This window comes from Sciurus vulgaris (assembly GCF_902686455.1).
Source record: "Sciurus vulgaris genome assembly, chromosome: 10".
In the NCBI taxonomy this organism is placed as follows: Eukaryota; Metazoa; Chordata; class Mammalia; order Rodentia; family Sciuridae; genus Sciurus; species Sciurus vulgaris.
This window is the reverse complement of record NC_136470.1, coordinates 18298147-18324127: the sequence shown is the minus strand read 5'-3', so window position 1 is coordinate 18324127 and position 25981 is coordinate 18298147. Positions and strand designations below refer to the sequence as shown.

Here is a 25981-nt window from a genome sequence, read left to right as displayed (position 1 = left end):
GCCGTGTGTAAACTGGTAGCACCTGGATAGAACGTTTAAAAGATTATCTCTCTGGCTCTCTCCTACGGTATTAGACACTCAAGGTAAGATGAATATTTCAGCAATGGAAACAGTCTAACTAATATCCCTAAGGCCTGATAAGACAAATACAAGGATGGGGTGGTTCACAGAAAAAATGGCCACAGCTTCTTTAACAAGGTGGTGTCAAGATATTAAAAATGTTGCAGGGCGCCGTGGTGCACACCTGTAATCCCAGCAGCTCAGGAGGCTGAAACAGGAGGATCACAAGTTCAGAGCCAGCCTCAGCAAAAGTGAGGTGTGCTAAGCAATTCGGTAAGACCCTAAATAAAATATAAAATAGGGTTGAGGATGTGGCTCAGGTGGAGTGCCCCTGAGTTTAATCCCTGGTACCACACAGACCCCCCAAAAATATTAAAAATGTCATTGTGAATCCTAAGAGTTAAGGACACAAGGAGCTGGGCCTAGTGCTAGACAGGATCTGACGTGGAAAAACAAAGTGTGAAGGACATTTTTGGGAACAAGGGAATATCTGACCATGAACTTGGTATCCAATGATATTAAAATTATTGGCTAATTTTGTGGGTGAGTTGGTGTTATCTGGGCCCTGTGGGAAAATGGTTTCAGATTTCAGAGACACAATGACATATTAATATGCTTGCTGTCTGAGCTTTTCTTTAAAATATTTCAGCATCATATAAAGCATGCTGAAGGTGTAATATGATATTCTGGCAAGACTCTTAAATTTGGAATATAATTACAGTAAAAGGCTAAATTGCTTTTTTAAAGACTATCTGGGAGGCAAGAAAGACCATCTATAACAAAAGTAGATTATTGTCCTGACACATTTATGAGCCAACCAGGATTAAGGAGAAGCACCTAAGGTGACAGAAAGTTTCAGAGTCCTTTTATACTCTTCATATGCAAAACAAAAGTTTGGTTAATCTGATGCTAGGCCAGAAAACTTTAAATGAGCAAATTCTTCACATCCAAAGATTTAGGCATTGATAAGTGTGGGCCATCTATCTATCTACCCATTCATCCATCTATCTATCTGGTGGGGAGCCAGGAATACATATCTTTAACCATTTAGCATATATCAGCATGCCTGCTTGGTTCCAGGGTCTGCTCCACATTCTAGGGATGCTGCAGGAAATACAGGAAATTCCCTTTCCTTGTGGCACTTACATTCAATAGGGAAAGACTAAGAAATCAAGGCAAATATGTCATATGAGCATATCCAAGGTGAGACGTGATAAAATGGGCAGGAGAGGGTCTGCTGGGGTGTCCAGGGATGGGGGAGTTGGGGGGCGGGGGGCACTCAGTTTTTAATGAGGGCAGGAAGAGAAGATGCCCTGGAAAAGTGCCATTTTAGCAAGAACCATGTGCCTGGCATCCTTTTTCACTGTCTACACACATGAGAACTAACAGAAAGCTACGAGAAGTCTGTGAACTAAATGGTTACACAGCCCTCCATAAAAGTCACAAAGTAAGATCAGTCGGACCTTTCTTTTCAGGGGGACTTGTCAAAGACCTGTTGTTCCTTAGGAAGAAGAGATGCTGCCCACTTCCATGAAAACAGAAGTGGTTCTGTTTGGAAAGCAATAAGAACCTCAGCTTCTTCATGCAGCACACTGCAAATACCATAGTGATGCTTGTCCTGCCCCAAATTCTTTTCTTAATTTTTATTTTTTTGGTGCTGGTGATTGAACCCAGGGCCTTTGGTACATGCTAGGCAAGGACTCTACCCCTGAGTTACATCCCTAGTCCTTTTTATATTCTATTTTGAGACAGGATTTCACTAAGTTACTCAGGCTGGCCTCCAACTTGCAATCCTCTTGCCTCAGCCTCTCAAGTTGCTGGTTTAACAGGTGTGCCACCACTGTGTCCAGCTGTCCCACATTCTTAAGTGGGCCCACTCCCTAGGAGGAAGTCCATACGTCTGTACCACACTCATCCTTATGTGGTACAAAATAAGGGGGGAAAGTTACACTGTGGTTTCACACGTTTATAGCCTAAGGCTTCCCTCACTTCTTTGTTCTGAGGGTTTAAAATAAGCAAAAAAGTATTTTAAATTATATAGTGAAGGTGGAGACAGGCACAGCCCTATTACTACTGTGTCATTAAAGTCTTGGGTTAGCCAAAACATTTAGAGGAAGGACGTTCTGGAGTGATAAAATTTTTTGTTCATTTCCCATGAGTGAGACAACCTTTTCACTCTTTTGACAAGCCCGCTTCCTTGCCTCGGCAAGTATTTATTTTAGAAGTATCTGTAGTTGATAGCTGAGAAATTTTAGAGTCAAAATTCCAAATGTCAACACTCCTCGGCATCATAGAAGGAAAGGGGCAATGAAATGCAGGTGGCCATGTATTGATTCTTAGGTGAAATTCCTGACAGCAGCTGCTTTTATGATCTCTTTCCCCTTCTTAAGAAAAGATTATAGTTAAATACACAGTGGTCCCCCTGAGTGAAATTTTACTTTCCATGGTCTCAGTTATTCCCAGCTGACCACAGTCCTAAAATATTAAATGGAAAATTCTGGAAAGAAATAATTCATAAGTTTTAAATAATTTTTTCTTTGTACAGCATAGTTTTGTAATTTTTCTATTTTATTTTCAGCTATTGTATATTCTTTCTGTGCCTTGTGGATAAGTTAAAACTTGATCATAGGTCTGCATGTACAGAGAAAGCCCGTGTAAAGAAGGTTTGGTAGGCTCTGAGGTTTCAGGCATCCACAGGAGTCTTGGATCATACCCTTGCAGATAAGGAGGGACAACCCCAGTTAATTGAAGGTTCTAGTTATCTATATCCTAGTACGGATATGTGTGCTGGGTACATGTTCCAGAGCTAGTATCTGTGGGTTTGAATCAGGGCTGCCACTACCAGCTCTGCTGTGACTGTGAGCAAGTAACTTATTCTGCTCTGACTTGGTTTCCTCATCTTTAAAATGGAATGATAATATTAATTACCTTAGGGGATGCTATGAATAGTGTAAACTGAACAACTGGAACAACACATACTAAGAGATAAATATTATACCTATTTGCTATTATTAGACTATAGCTTGAATTTATAATTTGCTTTTCTTTCAACACTCTCAGGCTTGAAAACAGTATAAATAAAACTATAATTTATTTTGGATACATAATGTTTTCCTTGAAGTTTGTTATTTCAGAAAAAAAAAAATCTATGAAGAACTATTCTTTATTAGGCACTATATCTAGCAAATTCCCAACTGCTGACCCCAGTTTCTGAGGCCTACAGAGATGTACTTGTAAACACACATAAAATAGTGTCATAAGTGATGTGCATATTAACACACTGAGAAAGAGTATTCACTGACAGGTCTGGGAGACACAGACTGGAAAGTCATTTGTAGAAGGAGTACTAAGTGAACGGGGAGGTAATAAACGAATAGAAATCTCCATAGAAGAACATGTGAAAAGGGGTGTTGTGGACAGAGGGACCTGAAGGTAAAGAAGAGATGAAGTATCTGCAGCAACTGCCAATAGCTCAGTGGGATTGGAGAACAGGAATGGCCATGGAGAGTGAGCAGAAGGGAGGTTCAGCTCTATTCCAAAGAACTTTTGCTGTAAAGGTTGAAGAGTTTGGACCTTAATCTGTGAATAGGCACAGCCTAACAGAAAAGCTGTAGGCAGAAATGTGTCAGGATCAGTGGTACTTCAATAAGCATGAGCTTGCAGGAGCTCAGAGGGCAGACAAGTGAAGGAGTGACCAGTGGGATGGGGAGAAGGCCCTGTGGGGTGGAGCCAAGGGAGACAAGGAAGTGAGAGCTCTAATAAAATAACCTAATAGAACTGGTAACCGTCTGGATGGAGGGAGTTAGTGAGAAGATGAAGCTGATACTTTGGGGTGGAGATGGACCAGCAGCATCGTGGGATACAGCAGGAAGAATGAATGGCTCAGAATGGGAGTTAGGGGGTTCAGCTTTGATCCTGACAGATTTGAGATAATGTGACATGCTACTGGAGAGACATCTGGCTGATGTCTGGAAATGAAGGGCTAGAAATTTGGGCCACAAATACACAGATCTGAGAGGCACAGTTTTTCCATTTTCCATGAACCAAACAGCTGCACATTTTTGTTGATTTATTTAAAAAAAAAAAAACAAAAAACTGAAGAGCCACCCTTCCTGAAAGATCACAGATAATAGACCAGATGGCCGCTCACTTTGTGCACTGCTAATATGCCCCATTATAACATCACACATAAGGAGAAATGGAAGCCAGCCTTCTGAAGTTCATCACATCAGTCCACCTGCCTTTCTTCCCTTCTCTCTCCACAATCATGTTTCAAGCCTGTTTCGCAGTTCAGAGATCAATGAGTGAAATTTCCTGAGGAGAAAACTACAGAGTATCCACTACAGTATCCACTACAGAGGCTAATCAGGAACAATGTTTAAAAACAACAGTACCTGTGACCCTTAGGGGATTCCTGAAATTGAGGTTGCTACTGAACCTCAGATATACCATGGCACCCCCCCCATATATATATACCTATGATAAAGTTTAATTTGTGAATAAGACATAGTAAAAGATTAACAGTAACTAATAATTGATAGGATGGAGAAATTACAATAGACTGTAATAAAAGTTATGTAACTGCAGTCTCTCAAAATGTCTTATTGTACTGTACTTTCCCTTCTTGTGAGATGATACTCTAATATTTCACAGCTTCTCTTTGGCAGAACAAAATTGCCAGCATGACTTCTGATGCGCTGTGGTGCTATCATTAAGTAAAATAGGAGCTCTTTGAACACAGGCAGTGCAATACCACAATTGTAGTTCTGATAACCGAGATGGCCATTAACAGGCAGGTAGTATACACAGTGTAGATCTGCTGGACAAAGGCATGATTCATGTCCTGAGTGGAACGGAGCAGATGGCACAAGATTTCATCACACTACTCAAAGCAGCATGCAATTCAAAATTTATGAATTGTTTAATCCTGGAATTTTCCACTTAATATTTTCAGACCATAGAAACCAAAATCATACATAAAAGGAGGCTACTCTATAAGAAAAATCATGCATTCAGCAAACACTAGTGGATACTGAATATATGCCAGACATTCTGCCTGATGTGAGGCTCTAAAAGGAAAAAGTGGTCCCTGTCCTCAGAGCTTACATTCCACTGGGGGAGAGAAAGACAACAAGCCAACAAAATACTGCAACATGTGATTAGTGTCAGGATGAAATAAATATCCATTGACATCGAGATGAATGAGGAAAGGGTGTGTTCTTTTGCAAAGGATGATCAGGACATTCATCCATCTGAAACAATGACAGCAAAGCTGAGAAGGAAATGAAGCAAAGCTGAAGATGGAAATAACCCCCCAGGATCCTGGGGAAACCATCACAGATGGGGAGATGTGTCCGCCCTGGGGTAGGGAGAGCTTGTCATGCGGACTTGTGTGATGCTGAGTCAGCAGGGGAGAGAGGCCTGGGTGACTCTGGAAAGGCAGGAAGGAGCAGCGTCAATATGTAAAACACATCTGAAGAACAAAGATAGATGAGGATGAGGTGAGGACGTGGGGCAGGGCTGTTACCGTTGCCAACATCGCCAGCATCCCATATCAAGGCTTCACAGTTTCTCGCCACACACTGTGTTCTTAAGTGTACTGGAAAGCCAGGGAGCACCATGAACTGGGAGATCTGTGAGCAGGTTTATGTACGCATACACCAGACATTCTGACCCCTGTACAGAGGAAGGCTCAGAGCATGCCTGGGGTAACAAGTTTCACAAGGGGCTTCTGAGAAATGGCAGAGATGATGGATTCTAAAGGTGTACTGACCTTATAGTGCTTTACAATGGAAACTTCTGCCCTAAGAATGTTCAGATTCCTGAGCCTAGAGGTTTGTGGGCATATCTGTACTGGTACCCTGACCAGACAGCTAGAAGGTAATGAGGAAAAAGCACTACTTTATTTGCCTGTCACCAATATCAATGAAGGAGCAAAAACATTTAGGAGTCATGGCCAAAGATCAAAGATGTCCTAAATACAGTACTAGAAAGAAGGACCTATACAGTGATTTACCAATGCCCATATTGGAAAATATCCTCAAAAGGAAGGAAGTTAGAAAGCCTATCCTGCTATGATAGGCTCCTTGCTAAGTGAGTTTCAGCACCAATATAAATGGTGCACAAGACTGGACTGGATAGAGAAATGTTATATTTGTAGTCTCAGAATCCTATTCCTCTGTGATTAATTCTATCATCATTAAATTACATTCAATGCAATGTTGCTATCCTGGGATTATCTTGTAAACACATTTTCATAAAACCAAAGTGCTTCATTACCACTTCTAATATGTGTACGACTCCTTGGCTCCAATTTTCCAATAATAGTAGCTATAAAATTCTCCTGAGAACCGCTTGAGGCGAGCCTATTAACATAACATGCCAAGGATGTACAATGGGAATGAACAGCATATTCTAGGAGGTGCAGCATTAAAACTTTCACACATTTCACCTTACTTATCAGTAGAATTAAAGACATAGTAATTCTCCAACTATTTCTGGAATATAATTTAAATATAAAATTGAAGATCCTGAAATATAGAGAAACTGAAAGTACAATGACTTAATTGCTATTTGAATAGCTATTGGATTTCTATTTAAAGTGTCCAGAAGAGCCCAAGTCAATTCTTCATTAATTTTATAGTCAATTTCCAATTATAGGAAATCAGACATGCTAGTATTTTTTTTGCTTTCCCTAAAATAAAATGAACTTTTACATATTTAAATTTATAAAATAAGAATGTCTTTGTTTACTCAAACTTATATGAATAATGCTCTCAACCTCATCTAGTACAAAAGGACTTAAGAAGCCATTACCTATTATTATTGATCATAATAATTACAAGGCCCATAATACCTTTAAAACACCTAATTAAAAAGGGAACATGTTATAATAGCCATGATTATCAAACCAGAGGTGGGAGATTAGTCACTGAGCCCTAGGAGGGCTTTTATATTGGACAGTGTGAGGTAATGCGTGGGCAAGTGATTTGACTAAGAAAACACCAGTTCCACACTGGCCCTCCCCCACCGAGAATCCTAATCTCTGCATTATAAATAAGTCCACTGCACATTTTACCAGTTCAACCTGTTTCCACATCTATTATTTAGTAGTTCTGAAAGCAAACACTGTGATATAGGTCATTGCAATTTTTCCCATATTAGAGATAAAGAAACAGGTTCAGGAAGATACAGGAGGTTTAGAGCACATTTTAAACTTTCAAAGCATTTGAAAGATCATCTTATTTACTAACAAGAATTCTTTCCTTAACTCCTTGGGTACCTTCATTCAGGTGACGGCAGGTTCACTTAAACCGGATTAAGTTCAGAATCTGCAATTTCACATTGAAACCCTGGGCATACTGAAAATGTTACTGTGTTAAACAAGGAGTCTGACAACAGAAGCTTGGGAAGGATTTTGTTACCTTAGGAAAGTTTTGAATATCTAAATTGTTTTCTTAATGACTGACTGCTTTCTAAAACAAAGAGGCTCATTACAATTTTGTGGATTTCCCTCTGGTAAAACTATTGGTGCTAGCTATGCCACATGGTTCCGGTGAGGGAAAATCTTTGGGCATAACATGCTGATATTGGGAAAACCCCAGCTGTTTGCCGACAGGGCTGCTTCAAGCGGCTCGCCGCGCAGCTTCTCTTACGGGAAACCGCAGCTTCTTTGTCTTTTCGCTTACCAAAAACTGCTTGCGGAAAACTGCCGCTCCTCGTGCTTATGGCCCAATCAGCGGGACAGAAGACATGTACTCTTTAGAAGTTCATGAAGCAGCTTTCCCTTTATTCCAATAACACCCTCAATATATAAGCAGTCTCATGCATAAGCAATTGTAACCAGATATGTCCATCCAATCCTGTTAAAGGTCAAGCAGTCACTTGCTCGAGCATACATGTAAAGTATATCTGTCCACGCGCTAGGCGGCTGAACTGATTATAATACAGCCAATTGTAAATGCATTCTGCCTTTCTCCATGCATAATCAGAACGCTGTTTGCTCTCTGCCAGTTGCCATCTTCAGATGCACATGGCGTAACCCTGGGCCCCGGGTTCTGCCTGCCACAGATATACAGAAGTTGAGACCAGAGTAAAATAAATAATTTTAAAGATCACATTTACATGTGACAATGGTGAATCCCACTTAAACTAGTGGTTTTACACTGAAGATGACAATATCCAGATACTGGTTTCAACAAGAAATTAGTGTTTGTGTATGCTAGTGCCAGAAAGAGTTAAAATCACAAGGATCTAATATTTTCTTCCTTCTCTCTTACCATCAAGTAACTCAGGAAATGTGTATGGTTTAATTCAAAGATGGAATAAAAAGAGGCCATGCCTCCATGTCCTAAGATCCCTTGCAATGAATAATCCAACCCTCCAAATCACTTTAAAATGCATTGTGCTTCAGGGATTGTCATTCAGCACTATCTTGCTAAGGGAGCTTTGTCAGTAGGAACATCTTCCCCTCCAGATGCAGCCCAAATGACAGGGTCCCAGCCCTGCACTGCAAAGGATCTGCTCTCCCAGTCATCACCCACTTGGAAAACAAAATAAACCCTATTGGTTTGGCCTCACATCTGTAATCTGATTGAAGACACCTGATTAAGGATATTAGAGTGTTTTGTTTTCCTTCCCGGCATATACGAGGTCCACGTTTATTAAATAAAGAAATCCAGCATTTCTAATACAACTTCAGAACTGGCAACCAGTTTCCCCAAGAGAAAAAAAATGCAAGTTTCTGTTCTTCCCCTATTCATCATTTTCAAATTAGATCCCTTATTTCTGTACAAGAGTCAAGCAGACTCAAAAATTGCTAGAAGCTGCCAACCCAGCATTATGACAGTTGCTTCTCAAAGCCATAAGCTGTTTCATCAAATGCATTCTTACTCATCCACTGCCAACGATTTAAGGCTTTAATTTATCTTCTGTATGACTCAGTTTGTGACCCTCTAAAGTTAAGTATTTTTCTCCCTTGAGCATTTAATACTACTTTCTTAAAATGCAAGGCAGAAAAGCAGCTGCAAAATTGAAAGAATTTCAACTCCAGAGTCACAAATAAGGAGATGTATGACCAAATAAAGTTTCTCTCTTTGTTTCTTTCTCATTCAATTTTTAAAGACAGAGAAAGCACTGACCCATGAATAGACATAAATTCTCAGCCATCCTGAGATCCCATAAATAAGGCTATGAATGTTTCAGCATTACTGGCTAACTAGAAGTCAGTATGTGTGTGACTTACTACTTGACTCAATGACAAGTTTTCACATACTCCAAACAATGTATTTGGGAAATGCACCTTCTATAATATCATCTGGTTTTTATATTCTGAGAAAAGTTCTTGAAACACAGAGACCATAATTAAAATGGTTTTAAACTGTACAACTCACAAGTTCAGATTTAACAAGATCCCTCTATGCTGATTGCAATGACCTTGATTGAGATTCTACCCCTTAAAAAAGGAACATTTATACATTGTTGGTGGGATGATGAATTCGTACAACCATTATAAAAATCAATGTGGAGATTCCTCAAAAGACTAGGAATGGGACCACCATATGATCCAGTTATTCCACTCCTCGGTATTTAACCAAAAGAACGAAAATCATCATATATAGTAAAACATTCATACCAGTGATTATAGCAGTGCACCTCACAATAGCTAAGTTATAGAACCAGCCCTAGGTGTCTGTCAACAGACAAATGGGTAAAGAAAATATGATACACATACATAATTTTACTCAGCCATAAAGCAGAATGAAATTATGGCAACTGTCAGTGAACAGATGGAACTGGAGAATATCATGCTAAATGAAATAAGCCAGACTCAGAAAGTCAAGGGTCCAATGTTTTCTCTCATAAGTGAAAGTGAAAGGACTAATAAAAGGATCTCATGAAAATATAAGTCCACTTGAGTAGAGCAAGGGAACAGGCCAAAGGAGGTGGGGAGGCACAGGGGACACACTGGGAGAATGAAATTGATCAAACTATGTTATGTGCATGTATGAATATGTCACAATGAATCCAACACATAATATAATACAACAATAAAAACATTAAATAAATAAATGCCCATCATACCAAAAAAGAAAAAAAGATTTCAACTCTTATGCTGAGCATTGGGGCACAATCTGGTGACACAGATGAACAAATTTTGAAGGTACAATTAACACAAATTAGAGAGCTAAACCTAAAAGCAATAAAAATACATGATGATAGCAGTTGAAAATGAGAATCTAATATTTTAACTTCAACTAAAAACACAAAAATGTATATACTTAAGGGGGAAGGGAAAGGGACCAGACAGAAAGATGAAACTTATTATTAAGTCAAATTATATGTGATTTTTCCCTTGACCCAAACCTTCTGAAAAGTTATCATACTTTAAGTATTTTTCAAACTATATGTAATAGACATATATTTTGAATGAAGACACAGTATCCCATACTACTAAATGCATCATTTCAAAACATCATTAAGGGCTAGGGTTATAGCTCAGTTGGTAGTGTGCTTGCCTCGTAAGCACAAGGCCCTGGGTTCAATCCCCAGCACCGCAAAAAAAAAAAAAAAAAAAAAAAAAAAATCATTAATTCCTTCCAGAAAATATGCTGAATCTATTACAGTAAAAATGGTCAGTAATGACATTAATGAAAGGAAAAAATATTTGATAAAATGATAAGCATTAAGGAAGTAATCAGTACAAATAAGAAGTCTTAATTAAATGCATTGCATTTGAGCACACTTTGACAATGGCATTATTTTGGCTACAGATGCAGTTACTAAGGTTTGTTTTAATCTCCATCTTGCAAAAACTGTACTGAAAGAGATTTTTATGGTGGTTGTCTATCCATACCAGATCAGAATGAGGTCAAAGCTTGAATGGAAGATTTCCTTAGAAAACAGTAATTTCCCTGGCATTCCAATGCCAAAGAAGCCTCTACATCAGGAGTTCTCAACAACCATGTGGGCTGTCCTGCTCCCTGTGGGATGGCTAGTAGTTTCCATGGTCTCTCCCCACCAGGTACCAGTTGCATCCCTTCCCCACTGTGACAACTAAAATTATCTATAAACATTTCTAAAGGTCCCTGAGTAGAAATCATCCCCAGCTGAAAAACACTGCCCTAAACTGATGCTTATTCATTTCCCAAACAACAGTTAATGGAGTTGAGCTAGTCTCACGGCTACAAACTGTACTTCCTGAAATTTTTGTCTACAGTTATTTTTATTAAAGAGCCCCAACTTCACTCTAGGGAACAAAAAAAAAAAAAAAAAAAAAAAAAAAAAAAAAAGACTTGCTAATTCAAATAGAAGAAAATCACTATAAGAATGGACTATTATACAAAAAGTCCAAAGAAGGTAAATCCTACCATCACTACTGTAGAGGTGCTAAGAAGTTATAAATTTTCCTTTGATTCCTGCATTTTTTTTTTCTTCACTGTTCCCAGTTTTAGAGACTCTTAATGCAATTTTACTTAATTATTGCATGCCTAGAGTGACAGTCCTTAGTTTTTGTTTTTTCTTTTATTTAGATCAATTAGTTTTGATTACATATGCAGATGAGCTACCATGAATATGCCTATATTTGGTATGAATGCCAAGTTAACTCAAATATTTGTTAAGCACCTAAACTGTATAAGATTATGCCATGTGTTTCCATGTGTCAAGCCACACAGGCCTCATCATGAATACAAACTCCTAGTGAACAGGATATGCCGTTAACACATGAAATACTTTGAGTTTATTTGGCACAATTTTACCTTTTTTCTACCTGTTAGAAGAACTGGTGTTCTGACTTTTATTCTTTCTTCAAGAAAAAAAAAAAAATCAATTGAATAAAACTTATTTTGTAATTATAAGAAGAATCCACTGAACTTTTCATGTATCTAAGATATATTCCAGATCTTCATATTACTATTCCTGTGTTTTACACTATTTTCCCATTTCTATCATCCCCAGAATTATTACCTATTTCCAAATGTGCTAATAAAGACCAAATGGTGAAAGCATGATGGGCTTTCCAGAAGGATGATGCAGTAAGGAAACTGTCACATTTATCATTGTATTCCTGAAGTAAAGCATCATCTTTCAAAAGGGTATAAAAGAAGTCTAGAGGTTTACATTGAATACAGCTGCAAATTGGAATTTTTCTTTGTTTTCCATATATTGGCAAAAGGAAAACAACAGACAGAGGAGACATTTTTCAATTCCTGGATAAATCAGAAGATGAATGAAATTGATTATGCAAGTGAAATCTCAGACCAGGTCTTAGATCTGGGTGTCCCAGATGAGCTTTCCCAGGTTCCAGAACTGAAAAGTGAGCAAAGCATTTCCAAGAACACAAAGGAAATATGATACTTTCACCCACTCAGTCATTCAACAAGGACAACATCATTCAGGATTTTACAACCAAGACCTGAACACCTGCTGTTAAAAGATTGTGACAGTACTTTTTCCTCTTTTATGATGTTAGTGCAACAAAATAAATCTTGATGTGGTTTAGGAGTGGACAAAAGCCCAAGGCAGTAGTGTCTATAAAGATCATTCAATAGAAGAAAAAAAAAAACTCACAGAAATTGGGGTTTGGGGGGGACTTAGATTAATCTACAGATGTTTATAAATCCAAAATTGAAAACATTTCAAGATAATGGAGTCAGTAGTAGACCATCAACAAAGTTCTAGAAGTATTAGATGTTTACAATAATTAAGTGGAACAGCAAGAGCAAAGAAAGACCAAGAAGTATGATAAGTTAGAACTGAGTAGAGATGTTTATATGAAATTTGGAATCACTATTTATAAAACATCTTCCACATTCCTGTATGGAGGGTGATTCAATACCCATTTCAGGATTCTACACCTTGAAGACTGGAAAAATTTGGAATAAAAATCTGGGCATACTATCTTTAAATTATAATTAAAATTAAAAGAGTTACTATGTCTTCATATTAATATGTCTAATAAATACACTTTCCACTTATCCCTCCAGTCTTAGTTCAGTAAGTTGCTTTTAAAAACATTAAAAAATACATCATCATCATAAGAATAATATTATAAAGGGCCCACTGTACTCAGATTGTCAATGGTGCTGGTTTTCCAGAAGTAAAGAAGCTTGTCCTACCCGTCCCTCTGGCCATCTCCAGAACTGCTTTAGTTGCCTAGGCTCAGTGGGCACAGTCATTTGTAAAGAGCTCCCATGTGCACACAAATCCACACTCACCCCGTACACACACCCACACACACAATGTGGAGGGACCCTAACTACAGAGAACTCTCCAAAGTTACCATATACACCTTGAAGGAGGGAGTGGACAGATGCAATCGAAAGTGATCATTCACCCACACCTGTCTTAAGGGTCAATTTCCCTCCCCACTCCCCAAAAGAAATGAAACAAACAAACAAAAAAATGATCATCTAATTATTCAGGAAGATACATCAGGTTACCTCTCAGCACATTCTCACTAATGCTTACAACCCTAAAAAATAGAGACTACATCACTGCAGATTCTGTTTTGGAGAACAGAGGTGAATGCTGCTGGTATAAAACAATTAGAGGATCTTCTTCCCTTCCTGCATTTGCTCAAACCCCTCGCCCCCCTACCCCTCCATTCCTCCCCTCCCAGTACCCTGTGGTTCTGAAGCTTCAGTTGCTGGTGGGGCAAAGCTCAGCCTCCTGATTCCCACTCCCAGGGCCAGAATGAAAGTGTGTGTCTGCTCTCACAAATGAGCTTTCCAAATGCATTTTCCCAAGGAAAAAACTTTTAGCCATGTTGCCTAGAATCTGTGTACTATTATCATGAGCTACATTACTGATTGCATACATAGGTATTTTGAGAGGTTCTTAGAAATTATTTATCATATTAGAGAAATGAAAACTTATTTAAAAAAATTAAATTTTGAAACAAACCCTGTTTGCCTATATTAAAAGATTTACCACTTTTTGAATGAGGTCCTAAAATAGAGCTTATGCCATAAGGGCTATTTCCCCAAAATGCCTAAAGAGAAATAGCAAAGCCCCAATTCTCTACAAAAACAACTCTGATTATCTACTAGATAACAAATTACAGGACACTGTGGATCAAATCCCATTCCGTGAGGATCAACTCTGATCAGCTCTTCGTTTTTCTCTCTTCATGAATTGTCATATAAGGTCTCTTGAGGATGCTTTAAGTCAGTTATGCTCAATTCTGATTCTGAATCTACGTTTCAGGTGCCACAAGGAGAGTGGCTCCTGAAATCAGGAGGCTGCCAGTTGGCGAGAGCCCAGCTTCTGTGTGGCTGGGTGATGCAATTCCTGCCTCACTTTGCTCCTGCCTGTCAGATGGGATGGCGGGCACACCTGCCCCCAGGGCTACGGGGAAAACCGGTTCCAAAGTGACGCAGGTGACCTGCGTCCATCCTAACCCATTCTTTCATCTTAGAAACACAAACATTTAAAAATACAAACAAGAAGTTCAACCTTTAAATATATAACTGGGTTATCTAAACCATTTGTTTGAATTGGGGAAAAATGATTTTTAAAAGGTCAGGCTAGGTAGGGCTACACTGTTCACAATGTAAGTGCTATAGGGTACTTGAAATGTGGCTAGTTTGAGTCCAGATGTGCTGTTACAGTATGTGACAGAGACCTGGGGCGGGGAGTTTGAGAGGGTAGGATAGTGCAGAGAAGAGTACTTGCCTAGCTGTACTGGGTTTGAACCCTAGCACAACAAACCAACCAACCCTAAACAAAAAAACAAAGAACAAAACAAAGAAAATCCTGGAATTTGAAGATATAGTATGAAAGAAAAGAAATAAGAAAAAACAATGTGAACTACATTAATAAATTTTTCATATTGGTTAAATGTTGAAATAACACTTGGGATATAGTGGAGTAAATAAAAACTTTGTGGAAATTAAGTCTACTCTGTTTCTTTGTACATTTTTACAATTGGCTATTAGAAAATGTAAAAGTAGACCTGTGGCTCACATTATAATCCTATTAGACAGTCCAGGTATGGAGGCACAGGCCTGTAATCCCAGCGGCTCCGGAGGCTGAGGCAGGAAGATTGCATATGCAAAGCCAGTCTCAGCAACTTAGCAAGGTCCTAAACAGCTTAGTGAGACCCTGTTTCAAAATAAAAAAATAAAAAGGCTGCGAATGTGGTTCAGTGTTAAAGTGCCACTGGGCTCAATCCTTTGTTTAAAAAAAAAAATCCTATTAGCTCTGTGATAAAACATTGGGAGGTTGTACAACATCCAATTGTGGACTACCAAGTCTCTTGCTAAATACACTAATCAATTTTTCTAGTATTTGAGGACTTATATGAAAGACATACCAAGCACACAAACTGTAGTTTATATGTTAGAAGATAAAAAGAGAAATGACTATAACTGATTGGCAGGTAAGTCATGGTACAAATGAGCCTTATAAGAATACAAAGGCAAAGATTCACAAAGAAAGTATCTTTTCAGGTCAACATAAAAACACATGTAAGATTTTGACAGGTCATGAGGTATCTTGATCATGCATCAACTGCATCTGAGGAAAAAGGAAAAACATTTCAGAAGGAACAGAGTGGTTAGAAGCAAAAGCCTACAGAAAGAAAAGGCCATAAGTTCTAAGGTGTCAGTAGACAGAATGACATACGTGTGTAAAGCTGACAATGTAGGTTGGGGCCAGGTAATACGGAGTTCTGCATGCCTTGCTGGGGAATCAGCATTTTTTTTTTTTTAATGCTATTGAGGATTGATTCCAGAGCAAGTGCTCTACCACTCAGCCACATCCCCAGCCCTTTTTATTTTGAGGCAGGGTCTCACTAAGTTGCTGAGGCTGGCCTTGAACTTGGGATCCTTCTGCCTCAGCCTTCCAAGAAGCTGGGGTTACAGGTGTGCACCACCACACCCCAATAGACTTTTCTAAAGTTAAAGAAACCATCAAATATTTTTCTGCCAAGTCCAACAGGATTGGAAGTGCACAGCAGGAAGATGATGAAAGCAGGGAGAATTTTCTGGAAAGGGAGTGGTAGAGTGGGAGGGAGCAGGAGTAGTATTAGCTCCTCATAGGAGTAGAAGTCAAGGTATGAATGAATCCTAGAGGGATAAAAACAACAGCAACAGGAAAAATACAAGAAGAGAGTGGGGCTCTGATGTTGTAAGAGATAACAGAAGAAATTAGTCTAGTAGGCCATAAATGACAATCTGAATTCAAGCAGTAGGAGTTCAAGAACTCGCAGGTTTGTAGGTGGAGGTGGAGGAGCCAGTGAGACAGGTCACGATCAGGACAAGGGATGGGTGCTCAGGAGTTCAGGCAGAACATTAAAATCACTAATGGGAAGACAGGAAGCAAAGAAGGAGGTACAAGAGATACTGAAGCAGAGGGGAAGACCTGCTCATTTTTTCAACAAACATTAACAGAGCACCCACCAAATTCCAGGCACCCTGTTGCAGAAATTCACAATGGGTGGTTATGAAAGGGTCAGGAGTAGAGGATAAAGCAGGGTGATGCTGGGAACCCAGGAGAATGGAGTTGGCCTGGATCAACTGGCGTGTGGAAGAGGATAGGTTAAGGAACTGTGATACTGAGATGCATCTGGTGACACAGAGATCTCAGCTGATGTTACAGCATGAATAACAAATGGAATTAACTGGTAGAGTTACATGACTTGATACCTTAGAAAACTCAGAAGCAAGTGAGAAAGAAAGTAATTTCTCCCAGATTTGGAGAACTGACAAAAATATGTTTAGAAAGTGTGAAGGGTATCAGTATCGTCCGGGATGTTCAATGAATATGTGAAAGTGGCTATCCATTGGTTCCATCCTAGTTAGAAAGATCAGAAAAAAAAAAAACAAAAAGAAAAGAAAAGAAGGAGGACAATGGACTATAAGTCGGAATAAATCAGGATGCTGATTATGAGGGAAAGGTGAAATTCGGTGGCACCTGGTGAGGTTTTTAGGTGTGAGATCAGAAGATCATGGTCAGAGAAGCAGGTCAAAGCTAGAAACTCTAAGGGAGTACTTTTCCTGAAGGAATGACAGAGTCCACAGGAGACTTCATTGTAGGTACTGGAAATAGAATGTACGTACTGGAGTAGAATAAAGGTGACTAGCATTTTAACTGAATACCACCTTGGATGGTGACATCTCTGGAGACCATAGTAGGTAGGCGACCATATGACCCCATCTGCCGGCATGTTTCATTTTATGACTGTGATCCTCATGTTCTGTCTGGTTTGGATAGTGAACTGCATGGTTCTTCAGTAGTAGGCAATACAGCAAGTTAAAACAAACAAAAACAAAAATAATAAACCAACATCTTTTAGTCTGGTGTTGGTAACAATGAGAACAGAGGAGGGGTAGAACTAAGGAGAGGGATATCATCCAAGATTCAATTACTGACAGAAATAAATAAATAATGGACTGAAGGTCAGAACAGGGTGCCCTTTGAATCCATTTCTAGGAGTAGTGAGAAAAATATAGGCAGAGAAAGAGTCACTGGTTAAGTGTGTTTCCTAAGACATAATGTTAGTAATGCTTTCAGTTAAGTCAGTCAGTTGGAAAGGGTATAGAAGGAAAAGATCAATACCCATTAAAATGTATTCTTAAAAAGAAGGAGGTTTTATAAGGCATGTGAAATGAAATGTGTTATGTGGGGAACAGGGCCTGGAAAAGGCCTATCCCTCTCAGAATAAATCACAAATATCCATTAGTACTTATTATTATTATTATTATTTGTACTGGGGATTGAACCCAGGGGGACTTAGCCACTGAGCCATATCCCCAGTCTTTTTTATATTATATTTAGAGACAGGGTCTTGCTAAGATGCTTAGGGCCTTGCTAAGTTGCTGAGGCTGGATTTGAACTCGCAATCCTCCTGCCTCAGCCTCTGAGATGCTGGGCTTACAGGTGTGTGCCACTGCACCCAGCTTCCATTTTTAATTTTTTTTGTTCTTGTTTTTGGTACCAGGGATTGAACCCTGGGTGCTTAACCACTGAGCCACATCCCCAGCCCTTTTTTATATTTTATTTAGAGACAGGGTCTTGCTAAGTTGCTAAGTGCCTCCCTCATCTACTGAAGCTGGCTTTGAATTCGTGAACCTCCTGCCTCAGCCTCCCAAGTTGCTGGGATCCATTTTTAATATTTAAAGTCCCTGTATAAGAATGCTCATAAATGGCAGGTCACCCATGTTGAATAGGGTTATAAGTACTTATTTAGTTCCTTAGCATTTCGAAGCAGCTCAACTTTCCCAAAGAATGCTGGGTACAGACAATTTGGTCATGGGCATTTACCATATCAAGAATCCAGCAGCCTGTGAACAAAGAAAATGTCTGCACAACTTGAAACTTTCCCTTTCAGCATCGGTTGCATTGGTATCATGTTGGCAGAGCCCTAGTGCTAAGAATTTTCGCAAAAAATCACTCTGAAACTTTCAAATCTAGATAATTTAGGAAGAATATCAAAGAGTTGTCTTGAAAAAAGTGAGAACTGGGCCACTCCACTTTTAGACCAAGTAGCTATGAAACTCAAACCAAAGGAGGCCCCACATCTGGCACATGGAACAGATGTGTGAGGATCCAGAGTGGAACCCAAATATTCAAATCCACACAAAGAAGTTCAGAAGCTTTCTCAGCAGCAAATCCTGCATCTTTGAGGTTTCCTGCCCTGGGAGAAGGAGGCTTATGCTATTAACTTTCAGCTTCTACAAGCACTGAGAAATATTTGGAAGCATGCGGACAGTTTTTTGCTCATTTTTTCCTCTCATCCTTTGAAATTTCTTTTTTTTTTTTTTTGGTTTGTTTAAGCTTTATGTCCAGTTATTCCGAATATATTTTTTTTAACCTGGTAAAGAGAGAACACAAAAGAGCCAAGTCTTGATAAAACTAGACAACACCCACTAAAAAGAAACCTGATACCAACTGACAAGAAAAGGCAGCTAAGATTCCTGAGTATGCACAGATTCTTGTAGAATAGTAAAATTATTTTGAAATTTTTACAAAATGTTTTACACACTTAGGCAGGAAATCTGTGCCTGAAGTTAGAAAACTTTGTACTGTAACAGCAAGTCTTGCAATTTGTATTTGACATTCTGTTTGGAGATCTGTAACACTAGGGAATGTCAGAGAGAAGACCAGACGACAAAACAGAAATGATACCATCCTCACATTCTGGGGGGATGACACAGCAAGAAATCCACTGAACCAGATGACATTTCTAATCCAAAGATTCTACTTTTATTATTTTATGATGTCAATACAGATGTTTTGTCTTCAATTAAAAATGGGAATCTGATACTAAATTATGGGATTAAGATCTCATGGAAAGATATGAAAATATGCTAATCACAAAACTGAAGACAAAGAACTTTAGCAAGCATTTATGAACGCCTCTGACTTTAGTCATGAAGGGAAAAGATGAAAAAGGGCAAAGAAAACCCCATAAAGAGAGCAAAAACATCGAACCAAATCTTTCTTTAAAAAAGTTCACAGAATTAATAATTGATAAAAAAGACAAAAAAAATCCCAGAATAATATTTCCAAATTACAGACCAAAAGACAGTGCCAAGTTATTCATTTAGATTTCAACTCCCTGTTAGAACTACTAGTGATCTATTATAATATTAGTGGGGTTTTAATCTCAATTTTTGAGATTTAAATGGATTCCACAACCAATTACATTCAAATTAAATAGCATGCTATCATCCTTAACGGAACTCTGGGGTTAGATAGCAAACTTTGATAGGAGTGAGCAGAGATCTTTTTAGTGAGAAACATAAAGACACATTAAGAATGAAAAAGCACGTACAGGCTGTTTCAGCATGTACGAGGCCCAAGGTGGCACGCCTTACCTCCCATCTGCATAGTCCGTGTCTGCTCCGCCCCACCACACATCGGAGTCATCCTCCTCTGCATCTGCAGAGTCGATACTGTCACTCTCCTCGGCCAGTGGGCAGCACACGAACTCTACCCCTCGGAACTTGTCAATTCCACAGGGCAGCAACATGCCATAGTCATGCAAGTTGGTGCTCTTCTCGCTGCAGGTCTGTGGAGGGGAAGGAGAGAACGTGAGACAGATGCTCTTCCTTGTGAGAAAACCCAAACACAATAATAACCAATGCAGGGACCTGAATTATTAGGGACCAATTTGACAAAGGAAACAATCCACTGTTTGCTTTTTGAAGGGATTTACAACAGAGTCTTTAGCATGGGCTAGTTTGCTATTCTCTGTGTAACTGTGGTGTTTGGGACTGAACCTGCAACTCACCAGGGCTAGGCGGAGTTCTACCACTGTGATACGTTCCCAGTCCAGTACAGCACTCTTTATTTATTTATTTATTTTTTGGGTTTGTTATTTATTTATGAACATGACATTCAACAACAGAGGTTCATAAAAACAATTAGAATGGGAAAACTCAGAGGAAGGCTGACTAGGCATCAGAGCGTCTATGCTTTCTGGTTTTATTGGTATATCAGAAAGATCTGAAGGTTCCTTTTGTACATCCCCAGCTTACTCCCACCTCCAGGACAGAGCTGTGGATCAGCCTTTTCTAGAAATTCTAACTCTCTTGGTTCACTTCCCCCAGTAACGATCCTAGAAAGAGAAGTTATCTCTACAGCCACTATGAATCAAAACTTAGAGTCACTAGAGATTTTGTTTCCATAATCTGTTTGCTTTCCTGGGATTTTCTAAATATGCACAAATCCAGACTAGCAAAAAGCTTGGACATCTGGTGACACAGGAGAGATTAATAATTCAACCACCTAGGTAAACAGTGATAATATTGCAGAATGCCTCTTGACCTCATAGGAATCCGAGCCATTTTTGTTTCTCAGTAACAAAGGATTTTTCTTTTGACAACTCAGAAGAAATGAAAAATGAGGTTACCAGATTGCGAGCTGGGCTTCAAATTACGTGGTTGGTTTTCTTAAGCTCAGCAAGCTCTTCAACCTCCAAAACACATTTTTTATATAAAGTAAGTTTTATTTTACAGTAAAACAGAACGTATTATTTTATAAAAGGCAAAGGCAATGCCAAATTATAAGTGGTGTTTTCTGCCTAACAGCTTTAAAGCTATGATATAAGGGTAAGTTGAACTAGATCGGATTTTTCAAGCTCAGCACTACTGACATTTTGGAACAAATAACTGCTTGGGGTTGAGGAACTGTCCTGGTCACTGTAAGATGTTGAGCAGAAGCCCTGATAAACACACCAGTAGCACCCCACCTCCAGTTATGACCACCCAAAATGTTCCATGTTTCCAGGGAGGGAAGGAGAGAAAAACCGACCCCAGTGGTGAACTACCAAGCTAGATAAAAAAGCCTAATTCTAGGAGACTGATCTCATCATCTTGCCACCAAATACACTATGTACTTCTGAGAGAAAAACATTATAACATAATGAAGGGACAGAGCGGTTTCAAAGGCGCTAATTCCAGAAAGTAACATCTCATCCTAATTGTTTTGTGCCTTTTACTGGCTTAGCCAAAAGCAGAAGTTAGCAAAGGGCTGGTCTGGTGCCACAGACTCCCCGCCTGGGTGGGGAACAGAGTGGGTAGAGTACCTTGGTGCCAAACTGGTCACCACGGCTTGGAAACAGGGTCTAGTCTTCCACATGGTATCAGACAGGCCGCTGCCCTGTTCTACTGCTGGGTTCGCCAACATAAAGTAGGGGCAACGTTTAAATTATAATAACTTTGGGTGTGACCAAAGAAAACCCAGAGAAAAAAATTTGAAAGAGAGGTAAATTTTAAGGTTCTAAGTATGAAAGATTATAATTTTATTTTAATTTATAAAACATAGCCGTTTTAATCTGTAATATGGGCACATAATGAATCCAACTCAAGGGCCCTTTTTCACTCCTTAGAAATGTGCAAGGATGGGGAGGCTGAGCATTGTGTGGACAGAGAGGACAAAGGGACTTTAGTTCCTGTTCAATTTGCTGTAAACTTAAAATTGCTCTAAAGTCTACTAAAACAAAAAAAAAAAAAAAAAAAAACACAGACATTTTTTAAAGAACTTATTTATCAACAAGCTGTTGCCTCAAAATGCCCCACAAACTGTTGTCAGGTATGACCCCAGGAAATCTTTGCTTTGAAGGAAGGAGCTTATGGGCTGGTACCTCTTTGGCGACGGTGTGCCAGTGAAGGTGGGTTTCACAAACATCCATCCGCTCCTGGTGTAAGAATTTGCACTTGTCAGGAACTAGAAGAGCATCACTTACAAACTCGCCAACTGAAAGAGAGGAAAAGCATCTCCTGTCACTCAGTCTGCACACACTGGTCTTACCTCAGAGGTCATTATCAAGGCAAGACAGCCAGACGGACGTCAGGGACGTTTTCGACACCTCAGCAGTACAATCATGTCTGGTGCAGTTACAGTGTGGAGTCCGGTCTCCTGAAGCAACCTAGTGACTTGCACATCGACTTTGATGGTTCAACATTTCCTACATGTTAAAAATGACCTCTTTCTTGAATCAATTGGGATTTCTGCTTCAGAATTAATCATCTAAAAGCTGTTTAGCTACATATTCAATTATCATTAAATTGCAGCAGCTAGTGAAAGACAAAAATTGACACCGTCAATTCAAGCAGAATCAATATAAACATTGTCTACTCTTTCTTGGACACCCACCCACTCCCCATCCCATCCCCCACCTTTTGTTTTTTGGAGACAGGGTCTCGCTATGTTGTCTAGGCTGGTCTTGAACTCCTGGGTTCAAGTGGTCCTTCCACCTCAGCCTCTGAAGTAGCTGGAATTTCAGGGGCACACCACTGTGCCCTATTCTTTCTTGAACATTTTAATCTGCTTGTGAACTAATGGGTATCTTAGCATATTTCAAATGCTAAGTGAAAAAAACTATATATGCACATGTATTTATATGTTTATATAACATGAAAGAAATAAACTCAAATTATGAAAACTGCTCTTTTACCTTTGTTATATTTTTTAAGAAAAATGTGTATTATGCAAATTATGTCTTGTCACTGTGTTGCCACTGCAAATAAAAAGAAATTACACAAAGCCCATGAATTTACATTCTAATGAAGGTGACCACATTACATGGTGCTTGGTGCCTCGCCATTGCGTCTTGCTCCAGGGAGCCCACATGATGTCATCACCTATAAACCCACTTCCCAGGAGAGAATTCCCTGCCAAGAAACCTGTCTGAGGTCACCCACACCTCAGGAGACTGCAACCTAGCTCCAGAGATAAACATTAAGATAACAAAGAATAAGGAAGGAAGTAACATAATAATGCAAATGATGTCACATTTTTCTTTCACCTAGAATGACAGAAACAAAATTTCCAAACAAAAACAAACAAGACCCCCCGGGAGACCTGGTGAGTGGAAATAAAGGTGCTGTCTTTCAAAACTAATCAGCCATTACCAGAGGGACTCCTCAGGGTTTCTGAGGTCAGGTGACCAATCCTAGCTGCTAGGATGAATACCTGACACCTGAAGTATCCTAATGTCCAAGGCTACCAGAAGCCAGAAGCGTCTCAAGATACCCATTTCATTTGTCAGCACTGCTCAGCCATATTTGCAAATATTCGAAATAGTAAGTGGCAATTCTACTTTACAAGAAAATACTGGAAGGATTAAACATCTGGCTCAAGGCTATTAATACTAAATCAATTCATGAAAACATCAAAAGCAGATATGAGACACTCTGGACCTTGTCCTAAACGAGTTCTTGGGGGCATACATGGGACAGTTAAACAACAAAACCACAAACAACAAAACCACACACATCTTGTTTCACTTGCCCTTTTGTCACTTGGCTGAGGACCAGATTATAATGCAAAGCCCAAGTCACTGACAGATACTTACTGTGTTAAAATGTGCTTATCAACAGGACATACACTGCACTAATTAGATTACAAATTTTCACTCTTTATAAAAATATAATTAATATTTTAATTTGCAAAACATTATGTTTACTATTATAAAGATGATATTAAATTTCTAATATTGCACACAGCTAAGAAATATATGGCCCCTAAAATGAGACTGTTTTTTAAAGGGACAAATATTGGTTATCTTATAAACCGTTACAACTAATGGCAAAACAGAAGGTTCATTCTATTATAACATTAAAATAGTTTAGCAGTGGACAATTTTGCTTACACAACTTGGAGGATTGATGAAAACATACTAAGATACTTTCCATCAAAATTCAAGCAATTAAATTATGAAAATCTATTACAAAAATGTTAGTAATTCGAGATACTGGTAAAAATATAATGAAGCCTTTTTCACAAACTGGCTTAGCTTACCATGATTTTTGTTTTCTCTTTCTAATTATAAAAAATTATCTTTAACAATTTATGCTGGGATAGGTAGTATATAGGAACTCTGTACTTTCTGCTCCATTTTGCTGTGAACTTAAAACTAAAAAGTAAAGTTTATCAATCTAAAAAATTTGATGATGACCCTGAAGTTTCCATATAGAATCATGTGCACTTTTATTTTTTAAAGCAAACCTTCTACTTATTTGGTTTGATCTCTCAAATGAAAAAAATAAAATTATTTTTGGTGTAGAAGACTGAACCCACAGCTCTACCCACACTAGGCACTACCACTGAGCTGCACCCCTGGTCCCCAAAACATTCTTAACAAAATTCAGGTAAAGGAGAACAAAGTCAAAAATAAATTAATGATCATAATGAGAAGTCATATTCCTATGGATAAATGTTCAAGTGGATAAATTCATCAACATACATTATGCATGTTTATTGATAGCCATACGACCTGGTTTCTTATCCAAAATTCATATTTAAAACTCATACAAACACACAGGCAAATTCTACTGGAAAAGGAGTTTTTAAAGTTAATGACCAAAATCTGGACTTGGCTTCCTGGCTGAAATGTCTTGGCAAGGTGAAGAATGGTGCCTAATTCAATAGGGACTCTTCAGACCTCCATCCACGGGCTCTTTGGCAGTCTTTGAGAGGCCTGTCTAGCTTAAGTTACCTCATTTTACAGATGGGAAGGGAAAGCCCAGGTCAAGCAGCTGGCCTACAGAGCCAGCCCGCCGTAGAAGTTGGCTGAAAATCCAGGCCTACTGGCTCTCCAAGAGTGGTAACTCAATTTACTCATTTAAAGTCTGGTCAAATGGTTTATTGGGCAATTTCCTTTGACCTTTATAAAAGATTTTCTTTGAGACTGTGAAATGCTTTAGTGTTATAATCCGCAATGTGATCAATTTGACAATAAAACTAGATTTAAATTAGTGAGTAAGCATTAGGTTGTATAGAGTATTACATTAAATGGTGGCTTAAACACACTGCTGGATTACTCATCTCACATAAGAAGTGATACTGAGGCTAGGTCCCAGGGACCAGCCTGTCCCTATCTTTCTGTGTTGCAACTTTTGTTCTCATGCCTGGTGGTCACAAAATGGCCATGGGAACCAGATTTCAGGTCCAAGAGCCAGGCAGAAAGCAAGGAGAACAGACCAAGAGCTGAAGGTTCTGTCTGTCTTGCAATTAACGAAACTTTGTGATATTTCTTGGGAAGGACTTTTCCTGGTGACTCCCACCAACACTGGACATGACTTTACTGCGTTATCTACCCACACTTGGCTAAAGGCAATCTGTGAAAATATTTTTGGCTGAGCACCATGTTAGCCCTAAAAATAATTTGGAGTTCTCTTAGAAAGGAAAAAGGGGGAATGCATATAAGACAGGCAAGTGACAGAGTCTCTGGTACTAGAGAATTCAAAGACAGGAATGTATTTTTTAATTTCTTTATGTTGCCTTTGCAAAAGATAGATGATTCCAGGAAGACAGAATTAAGAGTATAAAGTAGTATTACTAGAAACACAGGGAACCTCCAATCTACCACACAGGAAAAAAAATGAGAAAGGAATAGGTATGAGAAGAATGAGTAAAATTTCTTAAAATTAAATGCTAAATTTTTGAGAGTCAGACTAGTTTAGAGTAG

General features: G+C 38.9%; 1 protein-coding gene across 6 annotated transcripts in view; it reads right to left on the bottom strand.

The window, feature by feature from the left end:
* The window catches only part of APP (amyloid beta precursor protein), a 239573-nt gene that overhangs the window by 119695 nt on the left and 93897 nt on the right, over nt 1–25981 (bottom strand). For all 6 annotated transcript variants that reach the window (XM_079156438.1, XM_079156442.1, XM_079156437.1 and 3 more), the window contains exons 4-5: nt 22154–22266; nt 19884–20077 (exon numbers count right to left, since the gene is read on the bottom strand). In XM_079156438.1, coding sequence (XP_079012564.1) covers nt 19884–20077; nt 22154–22266 — 307 coding nt within the window. The remainder of the gene's footprint in view (nt 1–19883; nt 20078–22153; nt 22267–25981) is intronic.